The sequence below is a fragment of the Aotus nancymaae genome, unplaced genomic scaffold (assembly GCF_030222135.1).
Source record: "Aotus nancymaae isolate 86718 unplaced genomic scaffold, 86718_ANA_hifiasm-v0.15.2.pri h1tg000079l, whole genome shotgun sequence".
NCBI lineage: Eukaryota > Metazoa > Chordata > Mammalia > Primates > Aotidae > Aotus > Aotus nancymaae.
The window spans coordinates 25,153,277-25,173,745 of NW_026988494.1; the positions used below are offsets into that span (position 1 = coordinate 25,153,277).

General features: G+C 43.3%; 1 protein-coding gene across 4 annotated transcripts in view; it reads right to left on the reverse strand.

Annotated features, from left to right (window-relative positions):
* ADRA1A (adrenoceptor alpha 1A) overlaps positions 1-15,459 on the reverse strand; it is a 111,068-nt gene extending 95,609 nt beyond the window's left edge. For 3 of the 4 annotated variants that reach the window (XM_012435158.3, XM_012435160.3, XM_012435159.3), the window contains exons 1-2: positions 15,096-15,458; positions 11,960-13,510 (exon numbers count right to left, since the gene is read on the reverse strand). In XM_012435158.3, the coding sequence (XP_012290581.2) occupies positions 11,960-12,842 (883 nt within the window). In that variant the 5' untranslated portion in view covers positions 12,843-13,510; positions 15,096-15,458. Of the gene's footprint in view, positions 1-11,959; positions 13,511-15,095 lie in introns of all 4 variants that reach the window. The other variant, XM_064368719.1, reaches the window with a different exon arrangement.
* Between the last annotated feature and the right edge of the window lie 5,010 nt (positions 15,460-20,469).

Here is a 20,469-nt window from a genome sequence, read left to right on the forward strand (position 1 = left end):
AAAACAACACTATTAATGTTTGTTAATATATACATTAAAAATTAAATCATTAAGTGTGTGTGTGTATTAAGTCATTAAGAAAATCTCAATAGACTCCATAAGCTAAAAATTATTGATTTCACACTCTCTGACCACAGTGCAGTAAATTAGAAATTAAATTTGAGAAAGTGAGAGATAAAATTGCCAATTATTTTCAAACGAACAAACAACACAACAAATCCTTTCCTGTCTACACAGGAGAAGGGCAATAGTAAAAGCAGAAAGACAGACTGATTGGATGAGAGCGCTGCCTACCCACACATATGGGAAGAATCTAAACTTTGCTTAGAAGCAAATGTACAGCTTGGGTTGTTTTTAATCTTAGGCAAGAAAGAATTAAAATACACGAACTAAACATTCTGGTTAAGCTAATATTGAAGAGCAAAATATAACCAGAAAATAAAAGGGAGAAATCTCTAGAGATTACATTAATGCACTGGAAAAGAGATTAAAATGACTAATAAATTCAGGACTGGGATTCTTTGAAAAAAACTAATAAAATATACATGCTTTCAGAAAGTTCAAGTGAAGACAAAAAGAAGAAAGATAGCAAAGAAATAAAAAGTTACAGAATTTCAAAGAATTAAAAAGTTACAGAATTTATTTACAGAAATAAAAAGTTACAGAAGTCTATGCTAAAAACTTGAACCTCAATGAGAAGGCAAACGGAAAATAAGAAAATAAAGATTATCAAATCTGACAATCAGAATAGACTACTATCCATGGAAGAAATAGAAACCAGTCTCAAAGAATTGCATCCATAAAAGGAGCTGGGCCTGAATGTTTTATGGGCAAGTTTTTCAAACCTTCAAGGAACACATAATTCTTATGCTATTTAAACTGTTACAGATCATAGAACAAAAAATGAAAAGTGTCACAATTTGCTTTGTGAAATTAACATAAACATGCTACCAAAATGCAACAAAGACAGTGGATTAAAATAAAACATTCACACAGAAATACAGATGCAAATGAAAAGTGAAATATTTCCTGTGATACAGCAACATGAAGAAGGGTAATATCACTTGACTGAGTAGAATTTAATCCAAGAATACATGGATAGGTTAATAATATGAAATAAAATTTTATCAAATCAATGTCAATGAAATCAGATTATATGGATGGATATCAGTAAAGCAAATGTGTAATTTAACAAAATTAACAATTCATTTTTGATTGAATTGTATTAAAAATGCTCACAAAATTCATTTTAAATCTAGATCTGTATAGTTCTATAAACTATAGAAATACATTTTTTATATGATGAAGTATATCAATCTAAAATCAATGAACAGTGTCATATCTGCCAAAATATCAAAGCAGCCTTTCCCAACTTCATTGTTATAATCAATTTTCCACGAGATATTAGCAGGTGTGATTAAAAGTAAAGTGTAAACCATAGTTCAAAAGTAGTTTGGGAAGTAAATGAAGTGACAAAGTGAGTCCAGAGTTTTCCTGGTAGAATGAATGTACAAGAATAGACAAAATAATTTTGAAAAACAATATCCGTCCAGGCCTTAAACTTGAAGAATATTAAAATGTATTATGCAACCACAGTCATTAAAATAATGTGACAGCAATACTAGAGCAGAGAGACAGATAAATGGAAAAAAAGTGAGTGTGTTCCAAAATAGATCCGAAGTTCTTTTTAATATAACAAATGTGGTTTTCCAAATAAGAGAGGAAATGATAGATTATTTGGTCTTTTGAAACTATCTGGCTAACCATTTCAAAATAAATACAGTGAGGTATAATCTAGCAAAATATAAACCCGAATTCCAGGTAGGTTACAAATGATGCTCTAAAAGAATGAGGAGGAAATAGACTCACATTGTGAAGGTCTCTCTGAGCATCGCTGAGAAGGCACATGCCATGAAAAAATGAAAATATTTGACTACATAAAAAATTTAAATGTCCTATTTGTAAAAAACCATAAAACAACAGGATGCAAATAGCCAAGTGGAAAAGATAGTTTTAAGTATGTATAAGGATTATACTATTTAAAGATACTCCTCATCTTTATTGCTTTCTTAGTAAACCTCTCCCTTTCTGCCATCCACTCGCCTTTGCTGTTCCATAGAAGGTGGAAAAAAGGAGGAGTGACCCCTCTAGCCAGAAAAAGGAAGAGGAAAGGCTTCTCTGTCTTCCCTGAGGCACTGTGAGAAATGTAGGGAAGAAGGTAGTAGAAAGAGACAGTGGGCATTTGTTCTGAGCTCTCTCTCTCTGTCAGCAAGAGTGGTAGGAATGCCTAAAGATTGGCTGGGCACAGTGGTGCACTTCTGTAGTTCCAACTACTCAGGAGGCTGAGAAGAGAGGATCACTTGATCCCAGGGGTTCTAGGCTGCAGTGAGCCATGGTTGTGCCACTGCAGTCCAGCCTAGGTGACAGAGCAAGATCCTGCCTGTAACAAAAAAATGCCTGAAGTTAAAGACGGAGGCAGAGGTTCTTTCTCCCCTTCTCCATTCTTGGAATGTCGATTCTTTACATGAGAGCCGCCATACCTGTGAATGTGGCAGCCAGCGTGGTGAGGCAGAGAGCGTAGTGTGGAAGAAACCCACTGGGCTCTCTGTACCCTGAGACTGGGATGGAAACATTGCTGAGAATTTGGTGCAGGAGGTTGTCAAAGTTGTTCACAGGGCTGTAGGGACAAAGTGACTCCCTGGCTAACAGCAACAGCCTGTGTCACTGGTGCCAGGAACCAATGGAGTCACAGTCAAACCCTCTCTGACTACCATGAGGTTTGTAAGCCCCTAGGCCTGGTCAATACGTTAGAGGGCAGATCTGAAAGGCCCTGTGCTGTGGTCTGAATGTCTGTACCCCACCGATATTCCTATATTGGAATCCTAGCCCCCAATATGATGACATAAGGAAATGGGGCTTTTGGGAGGTGAGGCAGAAAGAGGCCCCAGGGAGCTGCCTCACTCCTGCCACCAAGTGAGCACACAGCCAGAAGGTGCTATCCATGAAGCAGAAGGTAGGCCCTATTCAGACATTAAATCTATTGGTACCTTGAACTCAGACTTCCAGCCTCCAGGACTGTGAAAAACAAATCCCTGTTGTTTATAAACCCCCCAGTTGATGGCATTTTGTTATAGCAGCCTGAATGGATTAAGACACCAAGCCATCCAAAAGACACTGAATATGCAAAGATGCTGCATAAATTACTGGATTTGAATAAGCTTACTAGATTTAACTGAAAGTGTATGTGCACGCATGTGTGCATGTGTTTGTGCACGTGTGTGTGTGCCGGGGGGGCATGTGTGTGTGTGTTTGTGTGCACATGTGAATACATGCATATGTGTATTTCCATGGAAGTTTGTAGAAAAGATCACATCAAATTTTGGAAAATAAGCTACATTTTCTTGGCCCATCTGAATATAGTGTGAGAAGAACGGCAACCCAGGATTTATGGTAAACAGGAAATTATCTATCTTCAATGTATTAAATGAGCTTACCAATAAAAAAAGACAGAAAAACTGCTGTATAAAAAGTGGCCAAAAAGCACAGATAGACAGTTTCATAAGAGGAGAAATATAAGTGACTGATAAAAATATAAAAAGAAATGTTCAAATGAAAACACATGGACGCAGGGAGGGGAACATCACACACCAGGGCCTCTTGGGGGTTGGGAGGCAAGGAGAAAGAGAGCATTAGGACAAATATCTAATGCATGTGGGGCTTAAAACCTAGATCATGGGTTGATAGGTGCAGCCAACCACCATGGCACATGTATACCTATGTAACGAACCTGCACGTTCTGCACATGTATCCAAGAACTTAAAGGGAAAAAAAAAAAAAAGGAAAAATAAAAAAAAAGAATGTTCAAATAGCAAAGAAATACAAAGCATAAAAATGAAAAGCCAACTAGGCAAGTGTCAAACTGGTAAACCAAATAGCAGGGCTAAAATATAGTAAACTTGTTAAACAAAGAAAATGCCTTAGAAAACTGTTTTCACATCCACTGTGAAACCATGAGGTGACAGAACACAGCAACGACTTTGTTACTAAGTGACTAAGGATTATTACTCCATCCAAGTAATAACTCACCTGTCTATAGCATGACTTGAAAGAGTCAGCTATTGTTCAAAGCATTGTTAGGGCTCATTGTTGACGTCTTCTGAGCCTGCAGCACATTCTTTTGAAAATGATGGTAAATCTTCATTGACATTGATAATGTCTTGTGGAAAGAGCCAAAATTAATTTAAAGCCAAGTGCGGTTACACTATTTCTGATCACGAGAAAGGTTTTCTCATAAATCTAAGCTCTGAAGGCAGTGACAAAAGAGGCATTCCAGAACAATGTGGCAGCTCACAGAAATAAGTTTTTTAAATGGCACAGTAGAAGGATTGCACTTGGCAGAATTCAGCTCCCCTGTCCTGTGTAAAGGTCTCCCAACTGGTCTATCCACAATCTTCTTTTCACTAAGGCTTTGATATTCTGAAATGCTGTATAAACTCAATCATGTCATTTCTGCTTGTCTTTGGATAAAAACACAAATTTGTATAAATGGCTATAGAGCCTTGTTTAGTCTGGTTCTTCTCTTTCCAACTTCACTGGACACCAGTTATCTCTTGGCCTCTTGTTTCTGGCCACAGTGGCCTTCTAGAAAGCCATTATGAGCATTAAGCCGGCCCCACTAAAGTCTTTGCACGTTCTCTTCTCTCCTTCCCCATTTTTGTCACAAACACCTACTCATTCAATAGATCTGGGCTCAATAGTCAAGCCCTCCTTCCCAGCAAGATCTTTCTAGCCTCCCAGTCCAGGACCACCCTTAGCCACAGGACATATTTTCAAGGCATCATTTATGTTCCCTTCATTGTTCTGTACACAGTTTTTGATAACTTTTTGTGGCTGTCTGATTAATGTCTGTCTCCTTCTGGAGATTAGAAGCCTGCAGGGAGGCAGGAACCCCAACTGGTTTTACTTGGTACATTGCATGAAGCCTGGCATGTGGGAAGTTCTCAGTATAAATGATGGATGAGGGAGAAAAGTAATTTGGCACACTTGGGAGGTCAGTGATCTGCAAGAGGACTACAATGATCTGCCCTTCTTGCATCCACCTGCTGCTCTCCCACCAAGAGATGAGTCCATCTGGCTTTCCCTTGAACCTAGGCTGGTCCCCTGACTTGCTGTGGCTGCAGAATGAAACAGCAGTGGTGCTGGACCAGATGTTAGCCTAGCTCTTCAAAGGCCTCACAGCTTCTGCCTTGGCTTTCTTGGGGAAGAACTGCCATGCTATATGAAAGGTGGTTTCGGCCATGGAGGGAAGAGAGGCCACTAAGACTCATGGCCAACTTCAACTGCCAGGCAAGTTGGGTGCTGACTTCTGTCCACAGAAGTCTTCTGTCTATGTGAGACATAAACGGCTCTTGCTTTAAGCCACTACCTTTTGGGATGGTTTGTGGTACAGTAAGAGTATCTGAAACACTGGCTTCTTATCTTAAAATAAATTCTAGCCAGGTATGGTGGCTCATGCCTATAATCCCAATGCTGTGGGAGGTTAAAAGAAAAGGATTGCTTGAGCCTAGGAGCTCAAGACCAGCCTGGACAACATAGCAAGACTCCATCTCTATAAAAATAAAATATAAAAGCCAGGCGTGGTGGTGCATGCCTATAGTTTCAGTTACTCAGGAGGCTGAGGTGGGAGGATCACTTGAGTTCAAGGCTGCAGTGAGCTATGATTACCACTGCACTCCAGTCTGGGTGAAAGAATAAGATCCTGTCACTAAAAATACAAATAAATAAAATAAATCCTAATGGCATTAGTTTCTCTTCACAGCACTATCTCTAAGAGGTAAACCTTTTCCATGAGAACCAGGGGCCTGCTCCCTTTATACCTGTAGTGAAGCAAGCCTCAACCCCTGGTTATCTTGGGCATCCACAGAGGGTTTGCGGTTATCATATGTCGTTGTATGTACTTGTCTTTTTTCCTTGTTATTTTTCATATAGCATCATTCAAAACTTTCCTAGATATCTAATTGTTCAGATGTTCTGCTCCATTAGGGCAGGGATTTTTGTGTCTTTATCTCCAGTGATTCTATAACTTCCTGGCATACAGTAGATGCTCAGTGAAATTCTTCTTCTTCTTCTGAATGAATGAATCATTCTCTGCCTCACTACCTCCACTTGATAAATCCCCTGCCAGCTCTGCCCTTCCCAAACATCCAATCTTAAAACACATTCTCCTGTCCCATCAATGTGCTGCCTTCTGTTCATTTATAAACATAATTCTCAAATATTCTGTGTCTATGGAAGCCACATCTCAGCCCAATACTGCCTCCTTTGATTCAGTGGCAATAGCAATCAATGGCTTAGGTCCTATAATAACACTGGATTTTGTGTTTAACTCAGATAACATATCCAGAATTCAGACATGTAACTATGTTTTCCGTGAATTTTGCCTGCTCCATCGTCTTCTTTCCAGTGCTTCCTATTTCTCGGAATGCCAAGGAAATCCACCCTTCATGGCAACATCTGTGTGTTGACATACATCAGTAATGGTCTGTGAATCATTTGAATTCTAGTAAGATGAACATTCATTGCCATTTACTCTGTGGTGGGCACTATGCTGGGCAGCTGACCTATATGACACCCCCTGTTATAGAAAAGAGAAGCCTAGGTTTAAATCTCAGGTCAACAGTTTCTCCAGTCAGCAGCACACTGCCTCTGGAACTAGTGGGCTCTAGACAATGGGATGAAATCAACAAAGATGATTCCGACTTCAGGTGCTGGAGCTTCCTGGGAAGCAGAGTCCTCATCCTTCCTTCTTTTTTGTATGTCGAAGGCTAACATCCTCATAGTCTTTCTACTCATCTCCATGACCAAAATTTGCTTTTTGAAAGGATTTGCTCCAAAGTATAAATGACTGCTAGCCACCTCACATTAGAAATGACTGCCAACAACCTTTCATGGGACCTCCCTCCCTTGAAGGGGTTCTGAATTTCAACCAAACGTTTAGGATGCAAAAAGGGAACAAGACTAGCAAGATTTAGACTTGGAAACAGGCAAGTCAGATTCCTCCCAACACCCACGCTATTCATTGCAGTAAGCAACCCAGCCTTAGTTGGGGGAAGCTTGGGGAAAAGGGAATGTGAGACTTCTCACAATATACAGGAAGAACCTTCACAATCAAATAGCCTACCCACCTGAGTTTCCTGGGTCAGTCCCTATTAAACATGGGTGTTTCACTTCTCAACTGTGCTTAGCACACTCATCCCTGCTTTGGTTTTAGTTTTTAATCCCTTTTCTCCCTGCAGCCTAGTGCAGACCAACAGCCTCTTCTTTCTAAAAGAGCACATCATATTTAAGAATGTATGTCCCTTGTGTATAATAATATGATAGTATATTTATTCTTCTGTTCACATTTTGCATGAAAATCATACTTAAGACAGTTAATTAAAAAAAAAAAAAACATATAACATCTAGTTGATGACCCAGCAGAAATAGTTCCATCTTTTTTAAGTCTCTGCTCTGTCAATGGCCATGCTTATAGAAGCTTCTCAGTGACCACCAGACAGTTCACTGCTATACTCCTTAGCACTGTGTAATAATGTCACTCTGAGCAGCATCCTGAGCACCATGTAATATCACTCTGAGCACCAATCTCACAGACTTGCATTAATTGTTGACAAATTGTCTCCTTAACTAGACTGTGAGGCCCTTGAGGGCACTGTACTTTACTCATCTTTTTTATTCTGTGTAGCTCAGAGCCTGGTGCTTATTGCACAGGCGGTACATTCTTGGAGGAAATCATCTCTTACTCAATTTGTGTCAGGAGGAAATTGAGGAGCACAGATTGACAGGTTTAGGAATCCTTTGCACACCTGAGCAGCTACTCAACCCTGTGGACTGTATGTTCCCTACTTCCCTCCTGTCATATAACTTTTTTTTTTTTTTTTCTCACTGCAATGTCTGTCTCCTGGATTCAAGTGATTCTCCAGCCTCAGCCTACCAAGTAGCTGGGATTACAGGCATGGACCACCATGCCCAGCTAATTTTTGTGTTTTTAGTAGAGATGAGGTTTCACCATGTTGGCCAGGCTGGTCTCAAACTCCTGACCTCAAGTGATCCACCTGCTCTGTATCCCAAAGTGCTGGGATTACAGGCATGAGCCACCATGTCTGGCACCTTACTAGGATTTAAAGGAAGCAAACTGATTCTGAGGGCTCCTACTTCTCTGCACCACAACATCTTCTCCTCCACACTGCCGACTCCCTGGGAGAGCAGATCCAAGAGTGGGCTATGATTAGACAGAGTGTCCACCTCCCCTAGATGACTCCAGGACCCAGGTTATTGTTTCTCATCTCCCTACATAGCTCAGTCACCACCAGACTCCAAAATCCCAGGCCACCCATCGTCACCTTGGCTCCTTCTACCACCTGGCTGTGGATGCTCCCCAACGTGACCTAGTCTGTGTCTCTTCACAAACACGTTCTTGGAGACTCATAGTTGGTCCTCAGCAATGCCTCCAGTATCCCTCAGCTACTTAGCTGTAAGAGGAAAACACACAACCCTCCTGACTGCTCTACTTTAATGTTATGACCATAAATCGCAAATAGGCCTCAGGACTTCCCAGTGCCTCTACTGAACTTCCATACTATGTTTACTCTCCCACTCTAAAAGATGAATCTTTCACACCTTCTCTGCTGCACAAACTGCTATCATTTCCCATTCACGCCTCACTCTTAGCTGATGATCTCCCTTCATATTTCACTGAGGACATAAACATATCCTGAAGAGATCACTCTCTCTCTCCCTCCATCTCTACATGCCTCCGGGCTCATGCACTTTGCTTTCATCGTCACTTCCCAGTGCTTCCCTTGGGCACTGAATCGCATCTCCTCTCTTGCCTGTCCCATCAGTGCCTCTTTATTTCACCATTCCCATCAGAATGCAAATATCATGTCATATCCCTACCTCCCACTGTTGAAAGCTCTCTCTACACCCCTCCAGCTACACCACATTTCCTAGCTCCACTGTCTAGCAAAACCTTTCACAACAGTTGTCTATTTTCCCGTTCCCACTTTTTCATCCTTTGTTCTTTCTAGAAAGTACACAATTAGGCTTTTGGTTCCATCATGCCCCTGGAGCTGTGAGCCTCACAAAACTTCCTCCTATCACTAAGGACCTCCTTACTGCCAAATCCAATGTTGCCTCCCAGTCCTCTTCTAATCTGACGTCTCAGCTGCGTGTGCCACAGTTGATTACTCCTGCCTTGTAGGACATCAAACTCTCCTGATTTTTCTTCTCCCAGGCTACTCCTTTGCAATCTTGTTTGCTGGTTGTTTTTCCTCTTTTTCCTGATCCCCAAGTATCAGAATTCCCCAGAGGCTCTGTTCTTATCTTTCTTTCCTCTCTTTATCTTCTTTCTCCTCAATATCTCCATTCCTGTAGCTTTAAAGATGTTGATATATCCCAAATTTATACCTGTAGCCAGCCTCCTCTCTAAGCTCCAAATCTATGTACAGTATCTAACTCCCTACTTAGCATGGCTACTTCTGTGTCTATTGAATGCTTCTCAACACAGTGTATAGAAAACAAAGGCTTCTACTTCTCACTCCCTGCAGCCCCTGGTAACCCTGTAACTCTTAGTAAAATGCACTACTATTTACTCAGCTGTTCAGGCCCTTTTTCTCACACCATTGTCCAAACTCATCAACTCTACCTTTGAAGTAAGTGCTGAATCTGATCACTTCTTACCACCTCTACCTGTCCCACCTGAGTCCAAGGTGTCACTACCTCTATCCCCTCGATGCCTTTTAACTAGTCTCTGCTTCTGCTCTTGTCCCCAAACAGCTCATTTTTCCCCCAACAACCAGAATGATCCTTTAAAAATACAAATGAGACCAGCCACTCACCTGCTAAACACCCCTGAATGACTTCCCATCACAATTAGAATAATATGTAAATTTTACTTTAGCCTAAAATACCCCACATGACTTTGGTGTTGTCTACCTCCCTGATCTCTTCTTGAACTTGACTGCCCCCTCCCCGTCTGTAGTTGAGCTGTACTGGCCTCCGTGATCTTCACTAAACAGGTCAGGCTGTTTCCCATCTGTGTACTCACTGTTCTCTCTGCCCAGGAAGCTCTTCTTCCTAGATCTTGCAAGCTTTGCTCTTCAGTCCAGTCAGAACTCTGCTCAAATATCACCTCTTTAGACAGAATTTTCCTCACTAACCACTAAGGCAGGCTCTCATTGTCTTTGTCACTTTCTAGCTTCTCATCCTGTCAAATTTTTGATAGTACTTGCTGATCCTTGATTTTTCAGGATCCATTCATTGGCTTATGGCTATCCTTTCCAAATGCAAACTTCTCATTGGCAAGAACTTTTCTGCCCTGTTCATCCAAAGTGCCTAAAACGAAGGGTCCACAAATACTTTTTGAGAGAGCCGATGTGTGAATAAATGTGCAAAGGGGCTCAGGTAAAGAGTGTAATTTCTATAATTTCAAAATTGCGTTGTATTTCCAGGAGCAGAGTAAGTAATACTGATGGGCAGGCACAGTGGAAGGCCAGGTTGGATTAGAAGGGCCTCTCTGGCAGCCCAGGACAGACATTTCTGCAATGATAGACATGACCTGTATCTCTGCTGTCTAAAACAGTAGTCACTGGCCACACGTGGCTATTGAGTACTTTAGAGGTGGTCGGTGGGACTGAGGAATTGAGGAACTGAGTATTAATTTTATTTAATTTTAACTCACATTTAAATAGCTATCCAGGGCTGGTGGTCATGGTATTAGAACCTGAAGCATCCCTTCCCAGGACCTGTGATTGCAGGATAATTCTGCATACCTCACTGAGTTGTTGAGAAGACTAATGAAATAAAAAACTTGGGAAAATGTCTGAAACATAAACTGTACAAAATAAATAGTTGCTATTATTCCACAAAGTTGCAAATCAAAGTACTTTAAGTACATGTCATTTAAACTAGGCCGTAAAGCACTTGAAATGGACTTTTATTAATGCTTACTATGATGTTTTGTTTTCTTAGAGTTTGTGGATAATTGATGTTTGGGTCTATATTTGAGCTTACAAACTAAAAATAGCATGAAACCATTTTGGGATCTCATTGAAAGAGATAGATTACTCTGCCAAGTGGATCAGCTTGCCGATACTTATAACAAACTAATTAATTTTGACAACAACTAATTTAGCATCTGCAAAAATTGGATTTGTAACATTATGTGTACTGTATTATTTTCAAACAGTGTCATCTGCACCTTCCTGGATGATTTTGATAAGAGAAGTATTTGTTTTAATACTTAAAATTAAAAAATAAGTATTTACTTATTGGAAACAAGATTAATTATTAAGGCTTAAATTGGTTTGGACATAAAATCATTTTTCCTTAGTAGCTCACCATAATTCCTTCCATGCTGAATCCAGAAAATAAAATTAGCACAGATATAGAATATAAACAGACCATTAAACAAACCCTTATGAATAACCTAATGCAATAATAAAATCACACATTTGTCCCAAATAAGCATGGTACTTATTTTCAGGCCAAGAGAATTTGCATTCTGTAGCAGAGTGAAAATGGCATTCCACCCTCAGCCTAAGCACTTGCTGGAGACTCTGAGAATAGAGAGAGCAGATGCATTTAAATTAAACACATGCTTATAGGCATAAAAGGCATAAAGAATAGTTGACATTCTTATTAAAGAGACCAATTAATCTGCATCAGTTGGAAGGCACTTTACAGTTGAAAAAGTGCTCTAGGACCTAATATAAATGAGACTGGACTAGAAAGAGAAGGAAAATTCACATTTCAACAGGGGAAACTTGTCTAATTGCCATAGAGTTATGCTGTTTGAAATGCTAATCCTTCCTCTCCCATCCCAGACTGGGAGTTTGGGGTACCAGAAGGGGAGGAGGATGAAGACCCCCAGATGCTAAAGTGAGGGGTGGTCAAGACTTACCAATGGGCATCACTAAGAAAAAAGGCAGCCAGCAGAGGACGAAGCAGCCCACCACGATGCCCAGCGTTTTGGCCGCTTTCTTCTCCCGGGAGAACTTGAGGAGCCTCACCGAGAAGTGCGTCTTGGTCTTGGCGCTGGCCACCCCGCTGCCTCCTGCCGGGGCGTTTTTCCGATGGATGCGGAGCGTCACTTGCTCTGAGTCCGACTTGTCAGTCTTGAGGCCGGACTTGAGGCCCCTGCTCTCCCTCTTGGCCACCACGTAGACGCGGCAGTACATGACCAGGATGATGGCCAGCGGCAGGTAGAAGGAGCCCAGCGCTGAGAAGAGCACGTAACCCGGCTCCTCGTTGATCTGGCAGATGGTCTCGTCCTCGGGGGCCGGCTGCCTCCAGCCGAATAGGGGCCCGATGGAGATGACCAGGGAGAGTGCCCAGACGCAGAGCAGAGCCATGAGACCCCTCCTCTGGGTGACGATGGTAGGGTAGCGCAGCGGGTAGCTCACGCCGATGTAGCGGTCGATGGAGATGATGCAGAGCCCCATGATGGACGCGGTGCAGCACAGCACGTCCACTGCTGCCCAGATGTTGCAGAAGACCCTGCCGAAGGCCCAATAGCCTAGGACCTCGAAGATGGCGGAGAAGGGCAGCACCGTGGAGGTGAGCAGGAGGTCGGCCACCGCCAGGTTGACGATGTAGTAGTGAGTGACTGAGTGCAGGTGTCTGTGACAGGCCACGGAGAGGATCACTAGGATGTTCCCCAGCACCCCAAAAAGAATGAGGCCCCCCAAGATGACCCCGAGCAGAATGGCCTTGGAAATGTTCACCGGTGCCGGCGGTTGGGTGCAGTTGGAGCTGTCGGAAGCATTTCCGGAGAGAAACACCATGATCCCAGCCGGGCCGGGAGAGGTCCGGCTCTCCAGGGCCACCCCCGGGCGGGCGCAGAGGAGGGAGCGCGGGAGCCGGGAATCAAAAGGTCTCGGCTGAAGGGAACCCTGCCAACTGGGTTTGGCTGGGGGTGAGAGCGCGCGCGTGGGTGGGAAACAACCCTGGCCAGCCCTGGGAACCCTCAGAAGGCCACGCAAAGGGGCAGGGCATGAAAGGCGACATGGCCAGGGGCGCGCGGGGCTGCCGGGAACCCTCTCCACCTGCTGGGCTGGCCTGACCCGGGATCCCGACTCCCTCCCTACCCGAGGCTGGGTACGAAGATCCAGGAGACTCCTTGCAACATGCAATCCAAGAATTACGAGAGTTTGCTTTTCCGCACTGTCTGACTCGTCCTGGTTTGGGGAAGATTCAGCATTTTGCACATAATTTGGAATTCAAAACTCCACCGCCAGTCTCCCCAGCAAACCAAAGGATCAGCCGTCGACGCTCAAAGGCCGGGACCGATGGCATCTGGGCGCTGCTCCTGGTCCGCAGTTATCTACATTTTGAGCTGCCCCACCGAGGGCTGTTGCTCGCTGCAGCTTCTAGGCGCGCGGGGCAGGGGACGTGGATGTGCAATATGTGCCGAGACCCAGGCGGCTGCGGGGCATCCTTTGACCGCGTCCACCTGAAAGAGCGCAAAGAGAAAGGCGGGCTGTGAGCTAGGCGCCCCAGGGAGAGAGGCCGTGCTCAGGTCGATGGGCTGCGAGACGCCAGGCGGGCGCAGGGCTGGTTATGCCGTCCACAGGCCGCTTAGCCCTGCTGCGGAGGAGGCAGCTGCGGAGGAGGCAACTCCGGAGCGCATCTCGCGCTCACACGACTGGGAACCTGCCTCGCGCGCTCTACCGCGTCACCTCTGCCGGAGTTCAGGATCCGAAGCGACAAACAAAAACAAATCCCCCAACCCCAGGATCCAGCGCTCAAAGCCTGGATTGCGTGCGCCGGTACCACGAAATCAAAATCCCCGAAGCCACCGAAGGGCGATTGCGGTTGCGAGTGTGTCGCACCGATTTAGCCAGGGAATTCCGAGGATGTGCTCGGTGTCCATTAGAACAGGTTGCCTCGCAGTCACCTGGAGGGGGCGGCCTGGGAGAGGGAACCACTGCGACCCAGGGACCGCAGGGCCAGGACCACGCGCACGCTCACGCCCACGCCAGTGGAATTCTCACTCGGGTGTGCAGGGCGCGCCCGTGTGTCCACCAGCCAAGCAGTCCTGAGAACCAGGTCCCGAGCAAAGCCGGGAGAGACCAGAGCACTGAACGAGACCCAGGTCTGTCCACGACGCCTTTGCAATCCTTACTGTTGGCCACCCGAAGGGCTCCAGCTGCCAGCCGCAGCAGGACTGCCGGGGGACGTGGGGGGAGGACGTTCCTCCGCAGAGGGAGCTTTGCAAGGGACAGTCACTGCGGATTTTGCAGGCTTAAACATAAAGCCGGTATGCCAGCGGGTGGGAGCCACCTTGGATTTTCTGGTCTGGGGGCCACCATCTACACAAGAAACCTGGGTTTCCACAACTGCGAACCCACCGCAGGCACTCGGCGGGCGTGAGAAAGTGCCCACCTTGCCTTCTGGGATTAGGCCCTGAGGCGGGACGTAGGGCAAAAAAAACTCTTGTTAAAATCGCAAGTTCTCTGGGCCTGGTGGCTCACGCCTGTAATCCCACCACTTTGGGAGGCCGAGGCGGGCGGATCACGAGGTCAGGAGTTCGAGACTAGCCTGGCCAACATGGTGAAACCCCCGTCTCTAGTAAAAATGCAAAAATTAGCCGAGTGTGGTAGCACGCGCCTGTAATCCCAGCTACTTGGGAGACTGAGGCAGGAGAATCTCTTGAACCTGGGAAGGCGGAGGTTGCAGTGAGCCAAGATCGTGCCACTGCACTCCTGCCTGGTCGACAGAGTGAGACTCTGTCTCAAATAAATAAATAATAAAAAATGCAAGTTCAAGATCTCACAGGTGGTATTAATAACGTGTCGTTGCAGAAACCCTTTTCCTCCTACCTCGGGTGATCAACACAGGGTTAAAAGGACACTTGTTAAGTAGAAGGCAACTTCGCAGAATGTGTAAGGGAATCGGAGGTGGCGTGGGGGGCCGGTATAAAATCTAGTGGAAAAAGCGGGAGGCACTGGGAAAAGTAGAGGTTCCGTCTCTCCAGACGACGGGGGAGGTCTGCCCTTACCACTCGGCCCTGCGGGACGCCGGCCCCGCGCACTCACCTTGAAGCGCCGCTGCAGAACCACCCGCTCGCGCGCTGGGGAGGCGAACCCGGCCTTGGTCCCGGGAACTGCCTGCCTGCTCTTCTCTGGAGGCGGAGAGGAGACCGTCTCTCGGAGGAACCAAATCCTCGTCCTTTTGCACCCGCTGACTCACCCCTCCACCACCAATGTCCGTAAGCTCCTGGCCCTCTGTCACTTTACCTGCATTTTTTAAAATAGAGTCAAAATAGGAAAAGAAAAAAAAATACAGATAAGCGGTAACTCTACAATCACCCTTTTAATATTCAGCTCCCCTACACCAGAAAAGAATGGCAAGGAACTTTGCAGCTCTCGCTGACGTAACACAGGCAGTAGCCCAGCTAGTACCGTAATCTCCTGCTGCTACCGTATTACTCTAAGGCAACAGGCATAACTGCTTGTACAGCTGTAATGTTTTCCTCCTGTCTAGAGGGGGTTGGGTTCTAACGTTTCTTTAAAAAGGGGTGTGTGGGTGTTTGTGTACGCACGCGCGCACGCGTGAATGTGTAGAGTCATTTGTAGTAAATAACTTCTTCAAATGGTCTGATTTTAAAAATAAAGAAAAATTGACACCTTTGCTAGATATTGCTGTGTGTATGGTGTGTTCAAAGGAAATGTGCTACAAAGTAACTTTGAACAGCTTGATTTGATTAACATTTGGCCGAGGCTTTGTTAAAAATCAAGAAGCATATTAAGAATATTGTTATTCCAAATATGCAAGTAAATTATAAGATATTTTAAATAGCAAGTAAAATAAGATAAATTTGATAAATCTGATTGTAATGAAATTATATTTTCAGGAAGATAAAGTGAACATATCTAAGCCTTATTTAATATGATCCACTTCTAATTTCTTTAGACAAATGAATTTTAGGAGAATTATGGCCACAGAGTTTAGTATTTTTTAAATGCCACACATTGTTTTCCAATTTTCTTGAGAAAATGATATCCTTTCAGGAATGCTACTTCTCTTTAATTCACTAATAGCTAGAATATGAAAAGCTGGCACCACCATTCTTATTACCTTTTCCTTGTAAATTCCATACTTTGTTTACCTTATGATTGAATAAAGTCATATGTGTTTCAGGATATTGGAAACATATAAAAATTTTTCCCACTCTGATTCCCACCGCCTAAGTCATCTTCTTTCATCTTTATTGACTGAGACAAAGTTGAATGTTCTTATTTACTAGATCCCCTTAAACTTAGGAACAAAGAGATAACTTTAAGCAGTAGTGTGCACTTAAATTCCCTCCTGTGAACAAAATTATATTAAAATGATTAACTTTTCTAAGTAAGATAATGTTTGGAAGACTCTTTAATAGCAGTAAATCTCAAAATGCTTCAGAGGAATGCCCATGAGAGAGCCAGGGAGTCCTATGTTATTGAAGACCTAATATTCATGTTTCTTTATTGTATACAAAATCCTCCACCTCTGCCTCACACCTATAGGGATAGAACTCACACCTAACACATTTGATTTGAATTTATTATTATTATTATTATTTGAGGTGGAGTCTTGCTCTGTTGCCCAGGCTGTTGTGCAGTGGTGCAATCTCAACTCACTGCAACCTCTGCCTCCCAGGTTCAAGCAATTCTCCTGCCTCAGCCTCCCAAAGTGCTGGGATTACAGGTGTGAACCACCACGCCCGGCTGAATTTAATATTTTTTAAAACTGAATTTTGTGCCATAGGAGGAGCATCCTGGTTGAGCAGACAGCTCGCCCTCTGATTACTAAGTCACCTGCTCTCTCTGAGATTCAATCCCCTTAGGAGGAAGCTTGATCTCAATTCCCTGCACTTCTAGTACTTTATCATCAAATATGTATATAATGTCTGTGCTTCAGAAATCCTATCCATCAGAGGGATATACACTATTTAGTTTCATATTCATTAACCTGATGCCGTGAATGCAAATTCTTCATTAAGATGTGTTCCATGGTAGATAAGGGAAGTAGTGTTATCAGCAAGAAAAGCGACTGAAAATTGCTCAGCTCTGCAAGGTCTAAATTACAAAGGTCTTTGTAACTCCCAGTCCCCACTTTCCAGCAGTTAGGAATACACATAATCCACCCCTGCACCCACCTCCAACAATTAACTAGTTAATGCCAAGATAGGGAAGAGCAGCTCTTCATGCTGCTAGCAGGTAGGTCTTTCAAAGCTGCTTCTCAGCCTGTCACCATCAATCTTTGCAAAACGAGCTCTCAGAACCAATTTTTCAGTCACCTACCATTGATTCACAAACAGGAAACTATCCATCTGTTGGTTACTCTTTAAGAAATGGTCGACATGGACATCCCAGAAGGTGTCTGATTTGGTCGCATGGGTAGGTGAAGTGAAGAGGAGTATGCTCTGGGGTCATAAAGATGCTATTCTGATCCTCCTGTGAGACCATGGCAAAACCTTGGTTTCCTAATTTTTAAAGGGAGATAATGAACCCCACAAGGTTGTTATTAGGGTTGAAAGAAATTATCTTTCTCTAAAACTTAGCTCATAATGCTCACTAAGTCTATTATTAATCTTATTAACTCCCTTTCTGCTCATTTTATGTGTTACTTCATAGTGAAATATATTTCTAACCTAGGTCATCCATGAACACTGGTAAATTTAGCTGGAGGATGTGCTAAGTGTCTTGAGGGTTACACTTGAGCCAAGTGATGTAATCAGAATGATCCAACATAGCTGAGTTGGGAGAGCTGGCCCTAGTCACTGGCTACTTCTTTTCTTCCCACTTTCCCCCTTGTCCTGTGTCTTGAGGGGCCATGCAAAAGTGTGTGAACACTCAGCTCATATATCCAGAAAGCTGCCTTCTTGGCCTCGGGCCTTAGGGTGCACACACTTGTGATGTTGTCTGCCCAGAGAGGATGGTCCTGAAAGTGATTGTGTGGCCATCTGGGGCAAGCGATCTGAGTCCCAGGGCATGGTCTAGAAGCGGGGGGCACAGGCTCCAGGTAGGCATATCGCATTAGTCTTATGGCCAAAAGGAGTCAAATCTGGGCTTCTAAAGCCTGAAACCCTAGCCAGGGAGGTTTCTTGTCTTGATCTGAGGGTGATATTCTGAAGACTTCAGGTGTGATGGAAACTGAAGGATCCACTGAAGGAGTGGTTGTGGAAAGACTCATAAAATGATATTGCTTGATTTAGAATTTGTGGAATCAACAGGATTGAGATTTGTAGACAAAAGTGAGAAAGGTGAACCATTAGCAGCCACATTTTAGAGTGATGTGTGTGTGCGTGTGTGCACACACACGTGTGTCAGGAACGCTAGAGGAATGAGTCTGATTGGAGAAGGGCTGAGCAATGAACACACACCTATGCGTTGACTGGCAGGACTTTCTTTTTCTTTTTCTTTTTCTTTTTCTTTTTTGAGACGAAGTTTCGCTCTTGTTGCCCAGGCTGGAGTGCAATGGCACGATCTCAGGTCACCACAACCTCTGCCTCCCAGGTTAAAGTGATTATCCTGCTCAGCCTCCCAAGTAGTTGGGATTAAAGGCATGTGCCACCATGCCTGGCTAATTTTTTGTATTTTTAGTAGAGATGGGATTTCTCCGTGTTGATAAGGCTGGTTTCGAACTCCCAACCTCAGGTGATCTGGCCAGATTGGCAGGACTTTCTTAGTGACCAGTGAGGAAGTCAGCAAGTGTGGTAGGCTTAGGGGTTTAAAAAATAATCTGTCTATCATTCTCTTAGAAAACAATACACAATGAAATTAGGAGCAGTGTTCTGGAATTTATGATTACAAATGACAGAGTAGAAGACTTAATGTCAGTATCTACCCAAAAGACCTGGCTTTTCAACTAATTCTCCTAAGGCTTAAGATGTTAAAGAGGGAATAAAATGAAAAATATTTCTCAGAAAGATATTGATGCAGTATCGAGTCACAGTCCTCCAAAGAAGGATTGTGTTCTAATCCTTTATCGAACTGAGAACACTGCACAGTCCACAGATACTGCTGAGGGATCTCTTTGATGAGATAATAATTCTGTCTTGGGTATCATTTGTCCAAATTCTCATCGCCCCGAGAAAATAACATAATCCAAGTTTTGCGAGTCATGCCACTCCCCATCCCTACATTGTGGGAATATCATGGTAGGAATATGGGGTCAAGTCAGCCTATAGCTGATCAGCAAATGATTCCTTAAAAAAAAAAAAGACTTTGCTCTTGCATAGCAAATCTGAGCTGACACATATCAATCAAATTCTCGCAATATGTTTGTCAATATTATGTGGAAATGGAAGTAAAAGAAAGTCAATATGTGTACCAAGTGCACACATTTTTACTTCATCTTTATTTGCTGATGGGCTGTTTCAGGCACATTAAAGTGCTTATTGACTTGTATTTAATTATAAAATTTGTGCTCATAATAGCACATTTGGAAAAGTCAGAAATGTATGAAAATAAAAGTTATCTGTAATCCTGCCACTGGAAAAATAGCCACTGTTAAATATTTGTCATATTTTCTCATATTTTGCTAATGTGTATAAATTATATATATGGAAAAAATATATATACACACACACGTACCAGGAAATATTTTATGTGCATGTATTTATTATGTATACCTGTATTTCATATATTGTATATTGTATACATTATATAAAATTGGGTGATCATACTTTACCTATAAATATCTTACTTTTCCACTTACATTATTTCATGAACTCATTGTATTATTACATTTATACCAAAACATGATTTATAAGAGTTCTACAGTGATTCTATTCTATGTATATGCCATTGTCTGAATGTTTGTGTTCTCCCCAAAATTCATATGTTCGAACCTAACTTCCGCGGTGATTGTATTAGGAGGTGGGGTTTTCGTGAGGTGATTAGGTCATGAGGGTTCTACCCCCAGGGATGGAATTAGTGCCTTTGTACAAGAGGGAGCCTCTTTGCCCTTCTGTCATGTGAGAACATGTAGAAGGCAACATCTAGGAGGAATTGGCCCTTGCCGAGCACCAAATCTTCTGGCAGTTTGATCTTGGACTTCTCAGCCTCCCGAGGAATACATTTCTTTTGTTGATAAATTATCCAGTCTAAGGTATTTGTTATAGCAGCCGGAGCAGACTAAGACACTATATGTTATGATAAATTAGATATTTAAATTTTCAGGCTTTAAAATAATTTCTTATCTATAACTTGAACTGTGATAAATACTCTTATCTATTTATTATTTTAAGTTCTGGGATACATGTGCTGACTGTGCAGGTTTGTTACATAGGTATACATGTGCCATGGTGGTTTGCTGCACTTGTCAACCCATCATCCAGGTTTTAGGCCCCGCATGCATTGGGTGTTTGTACTAATACTCTCCCTCCCCTTGTGCCCCACCCCGACAGACCCCATTGTGTATTGT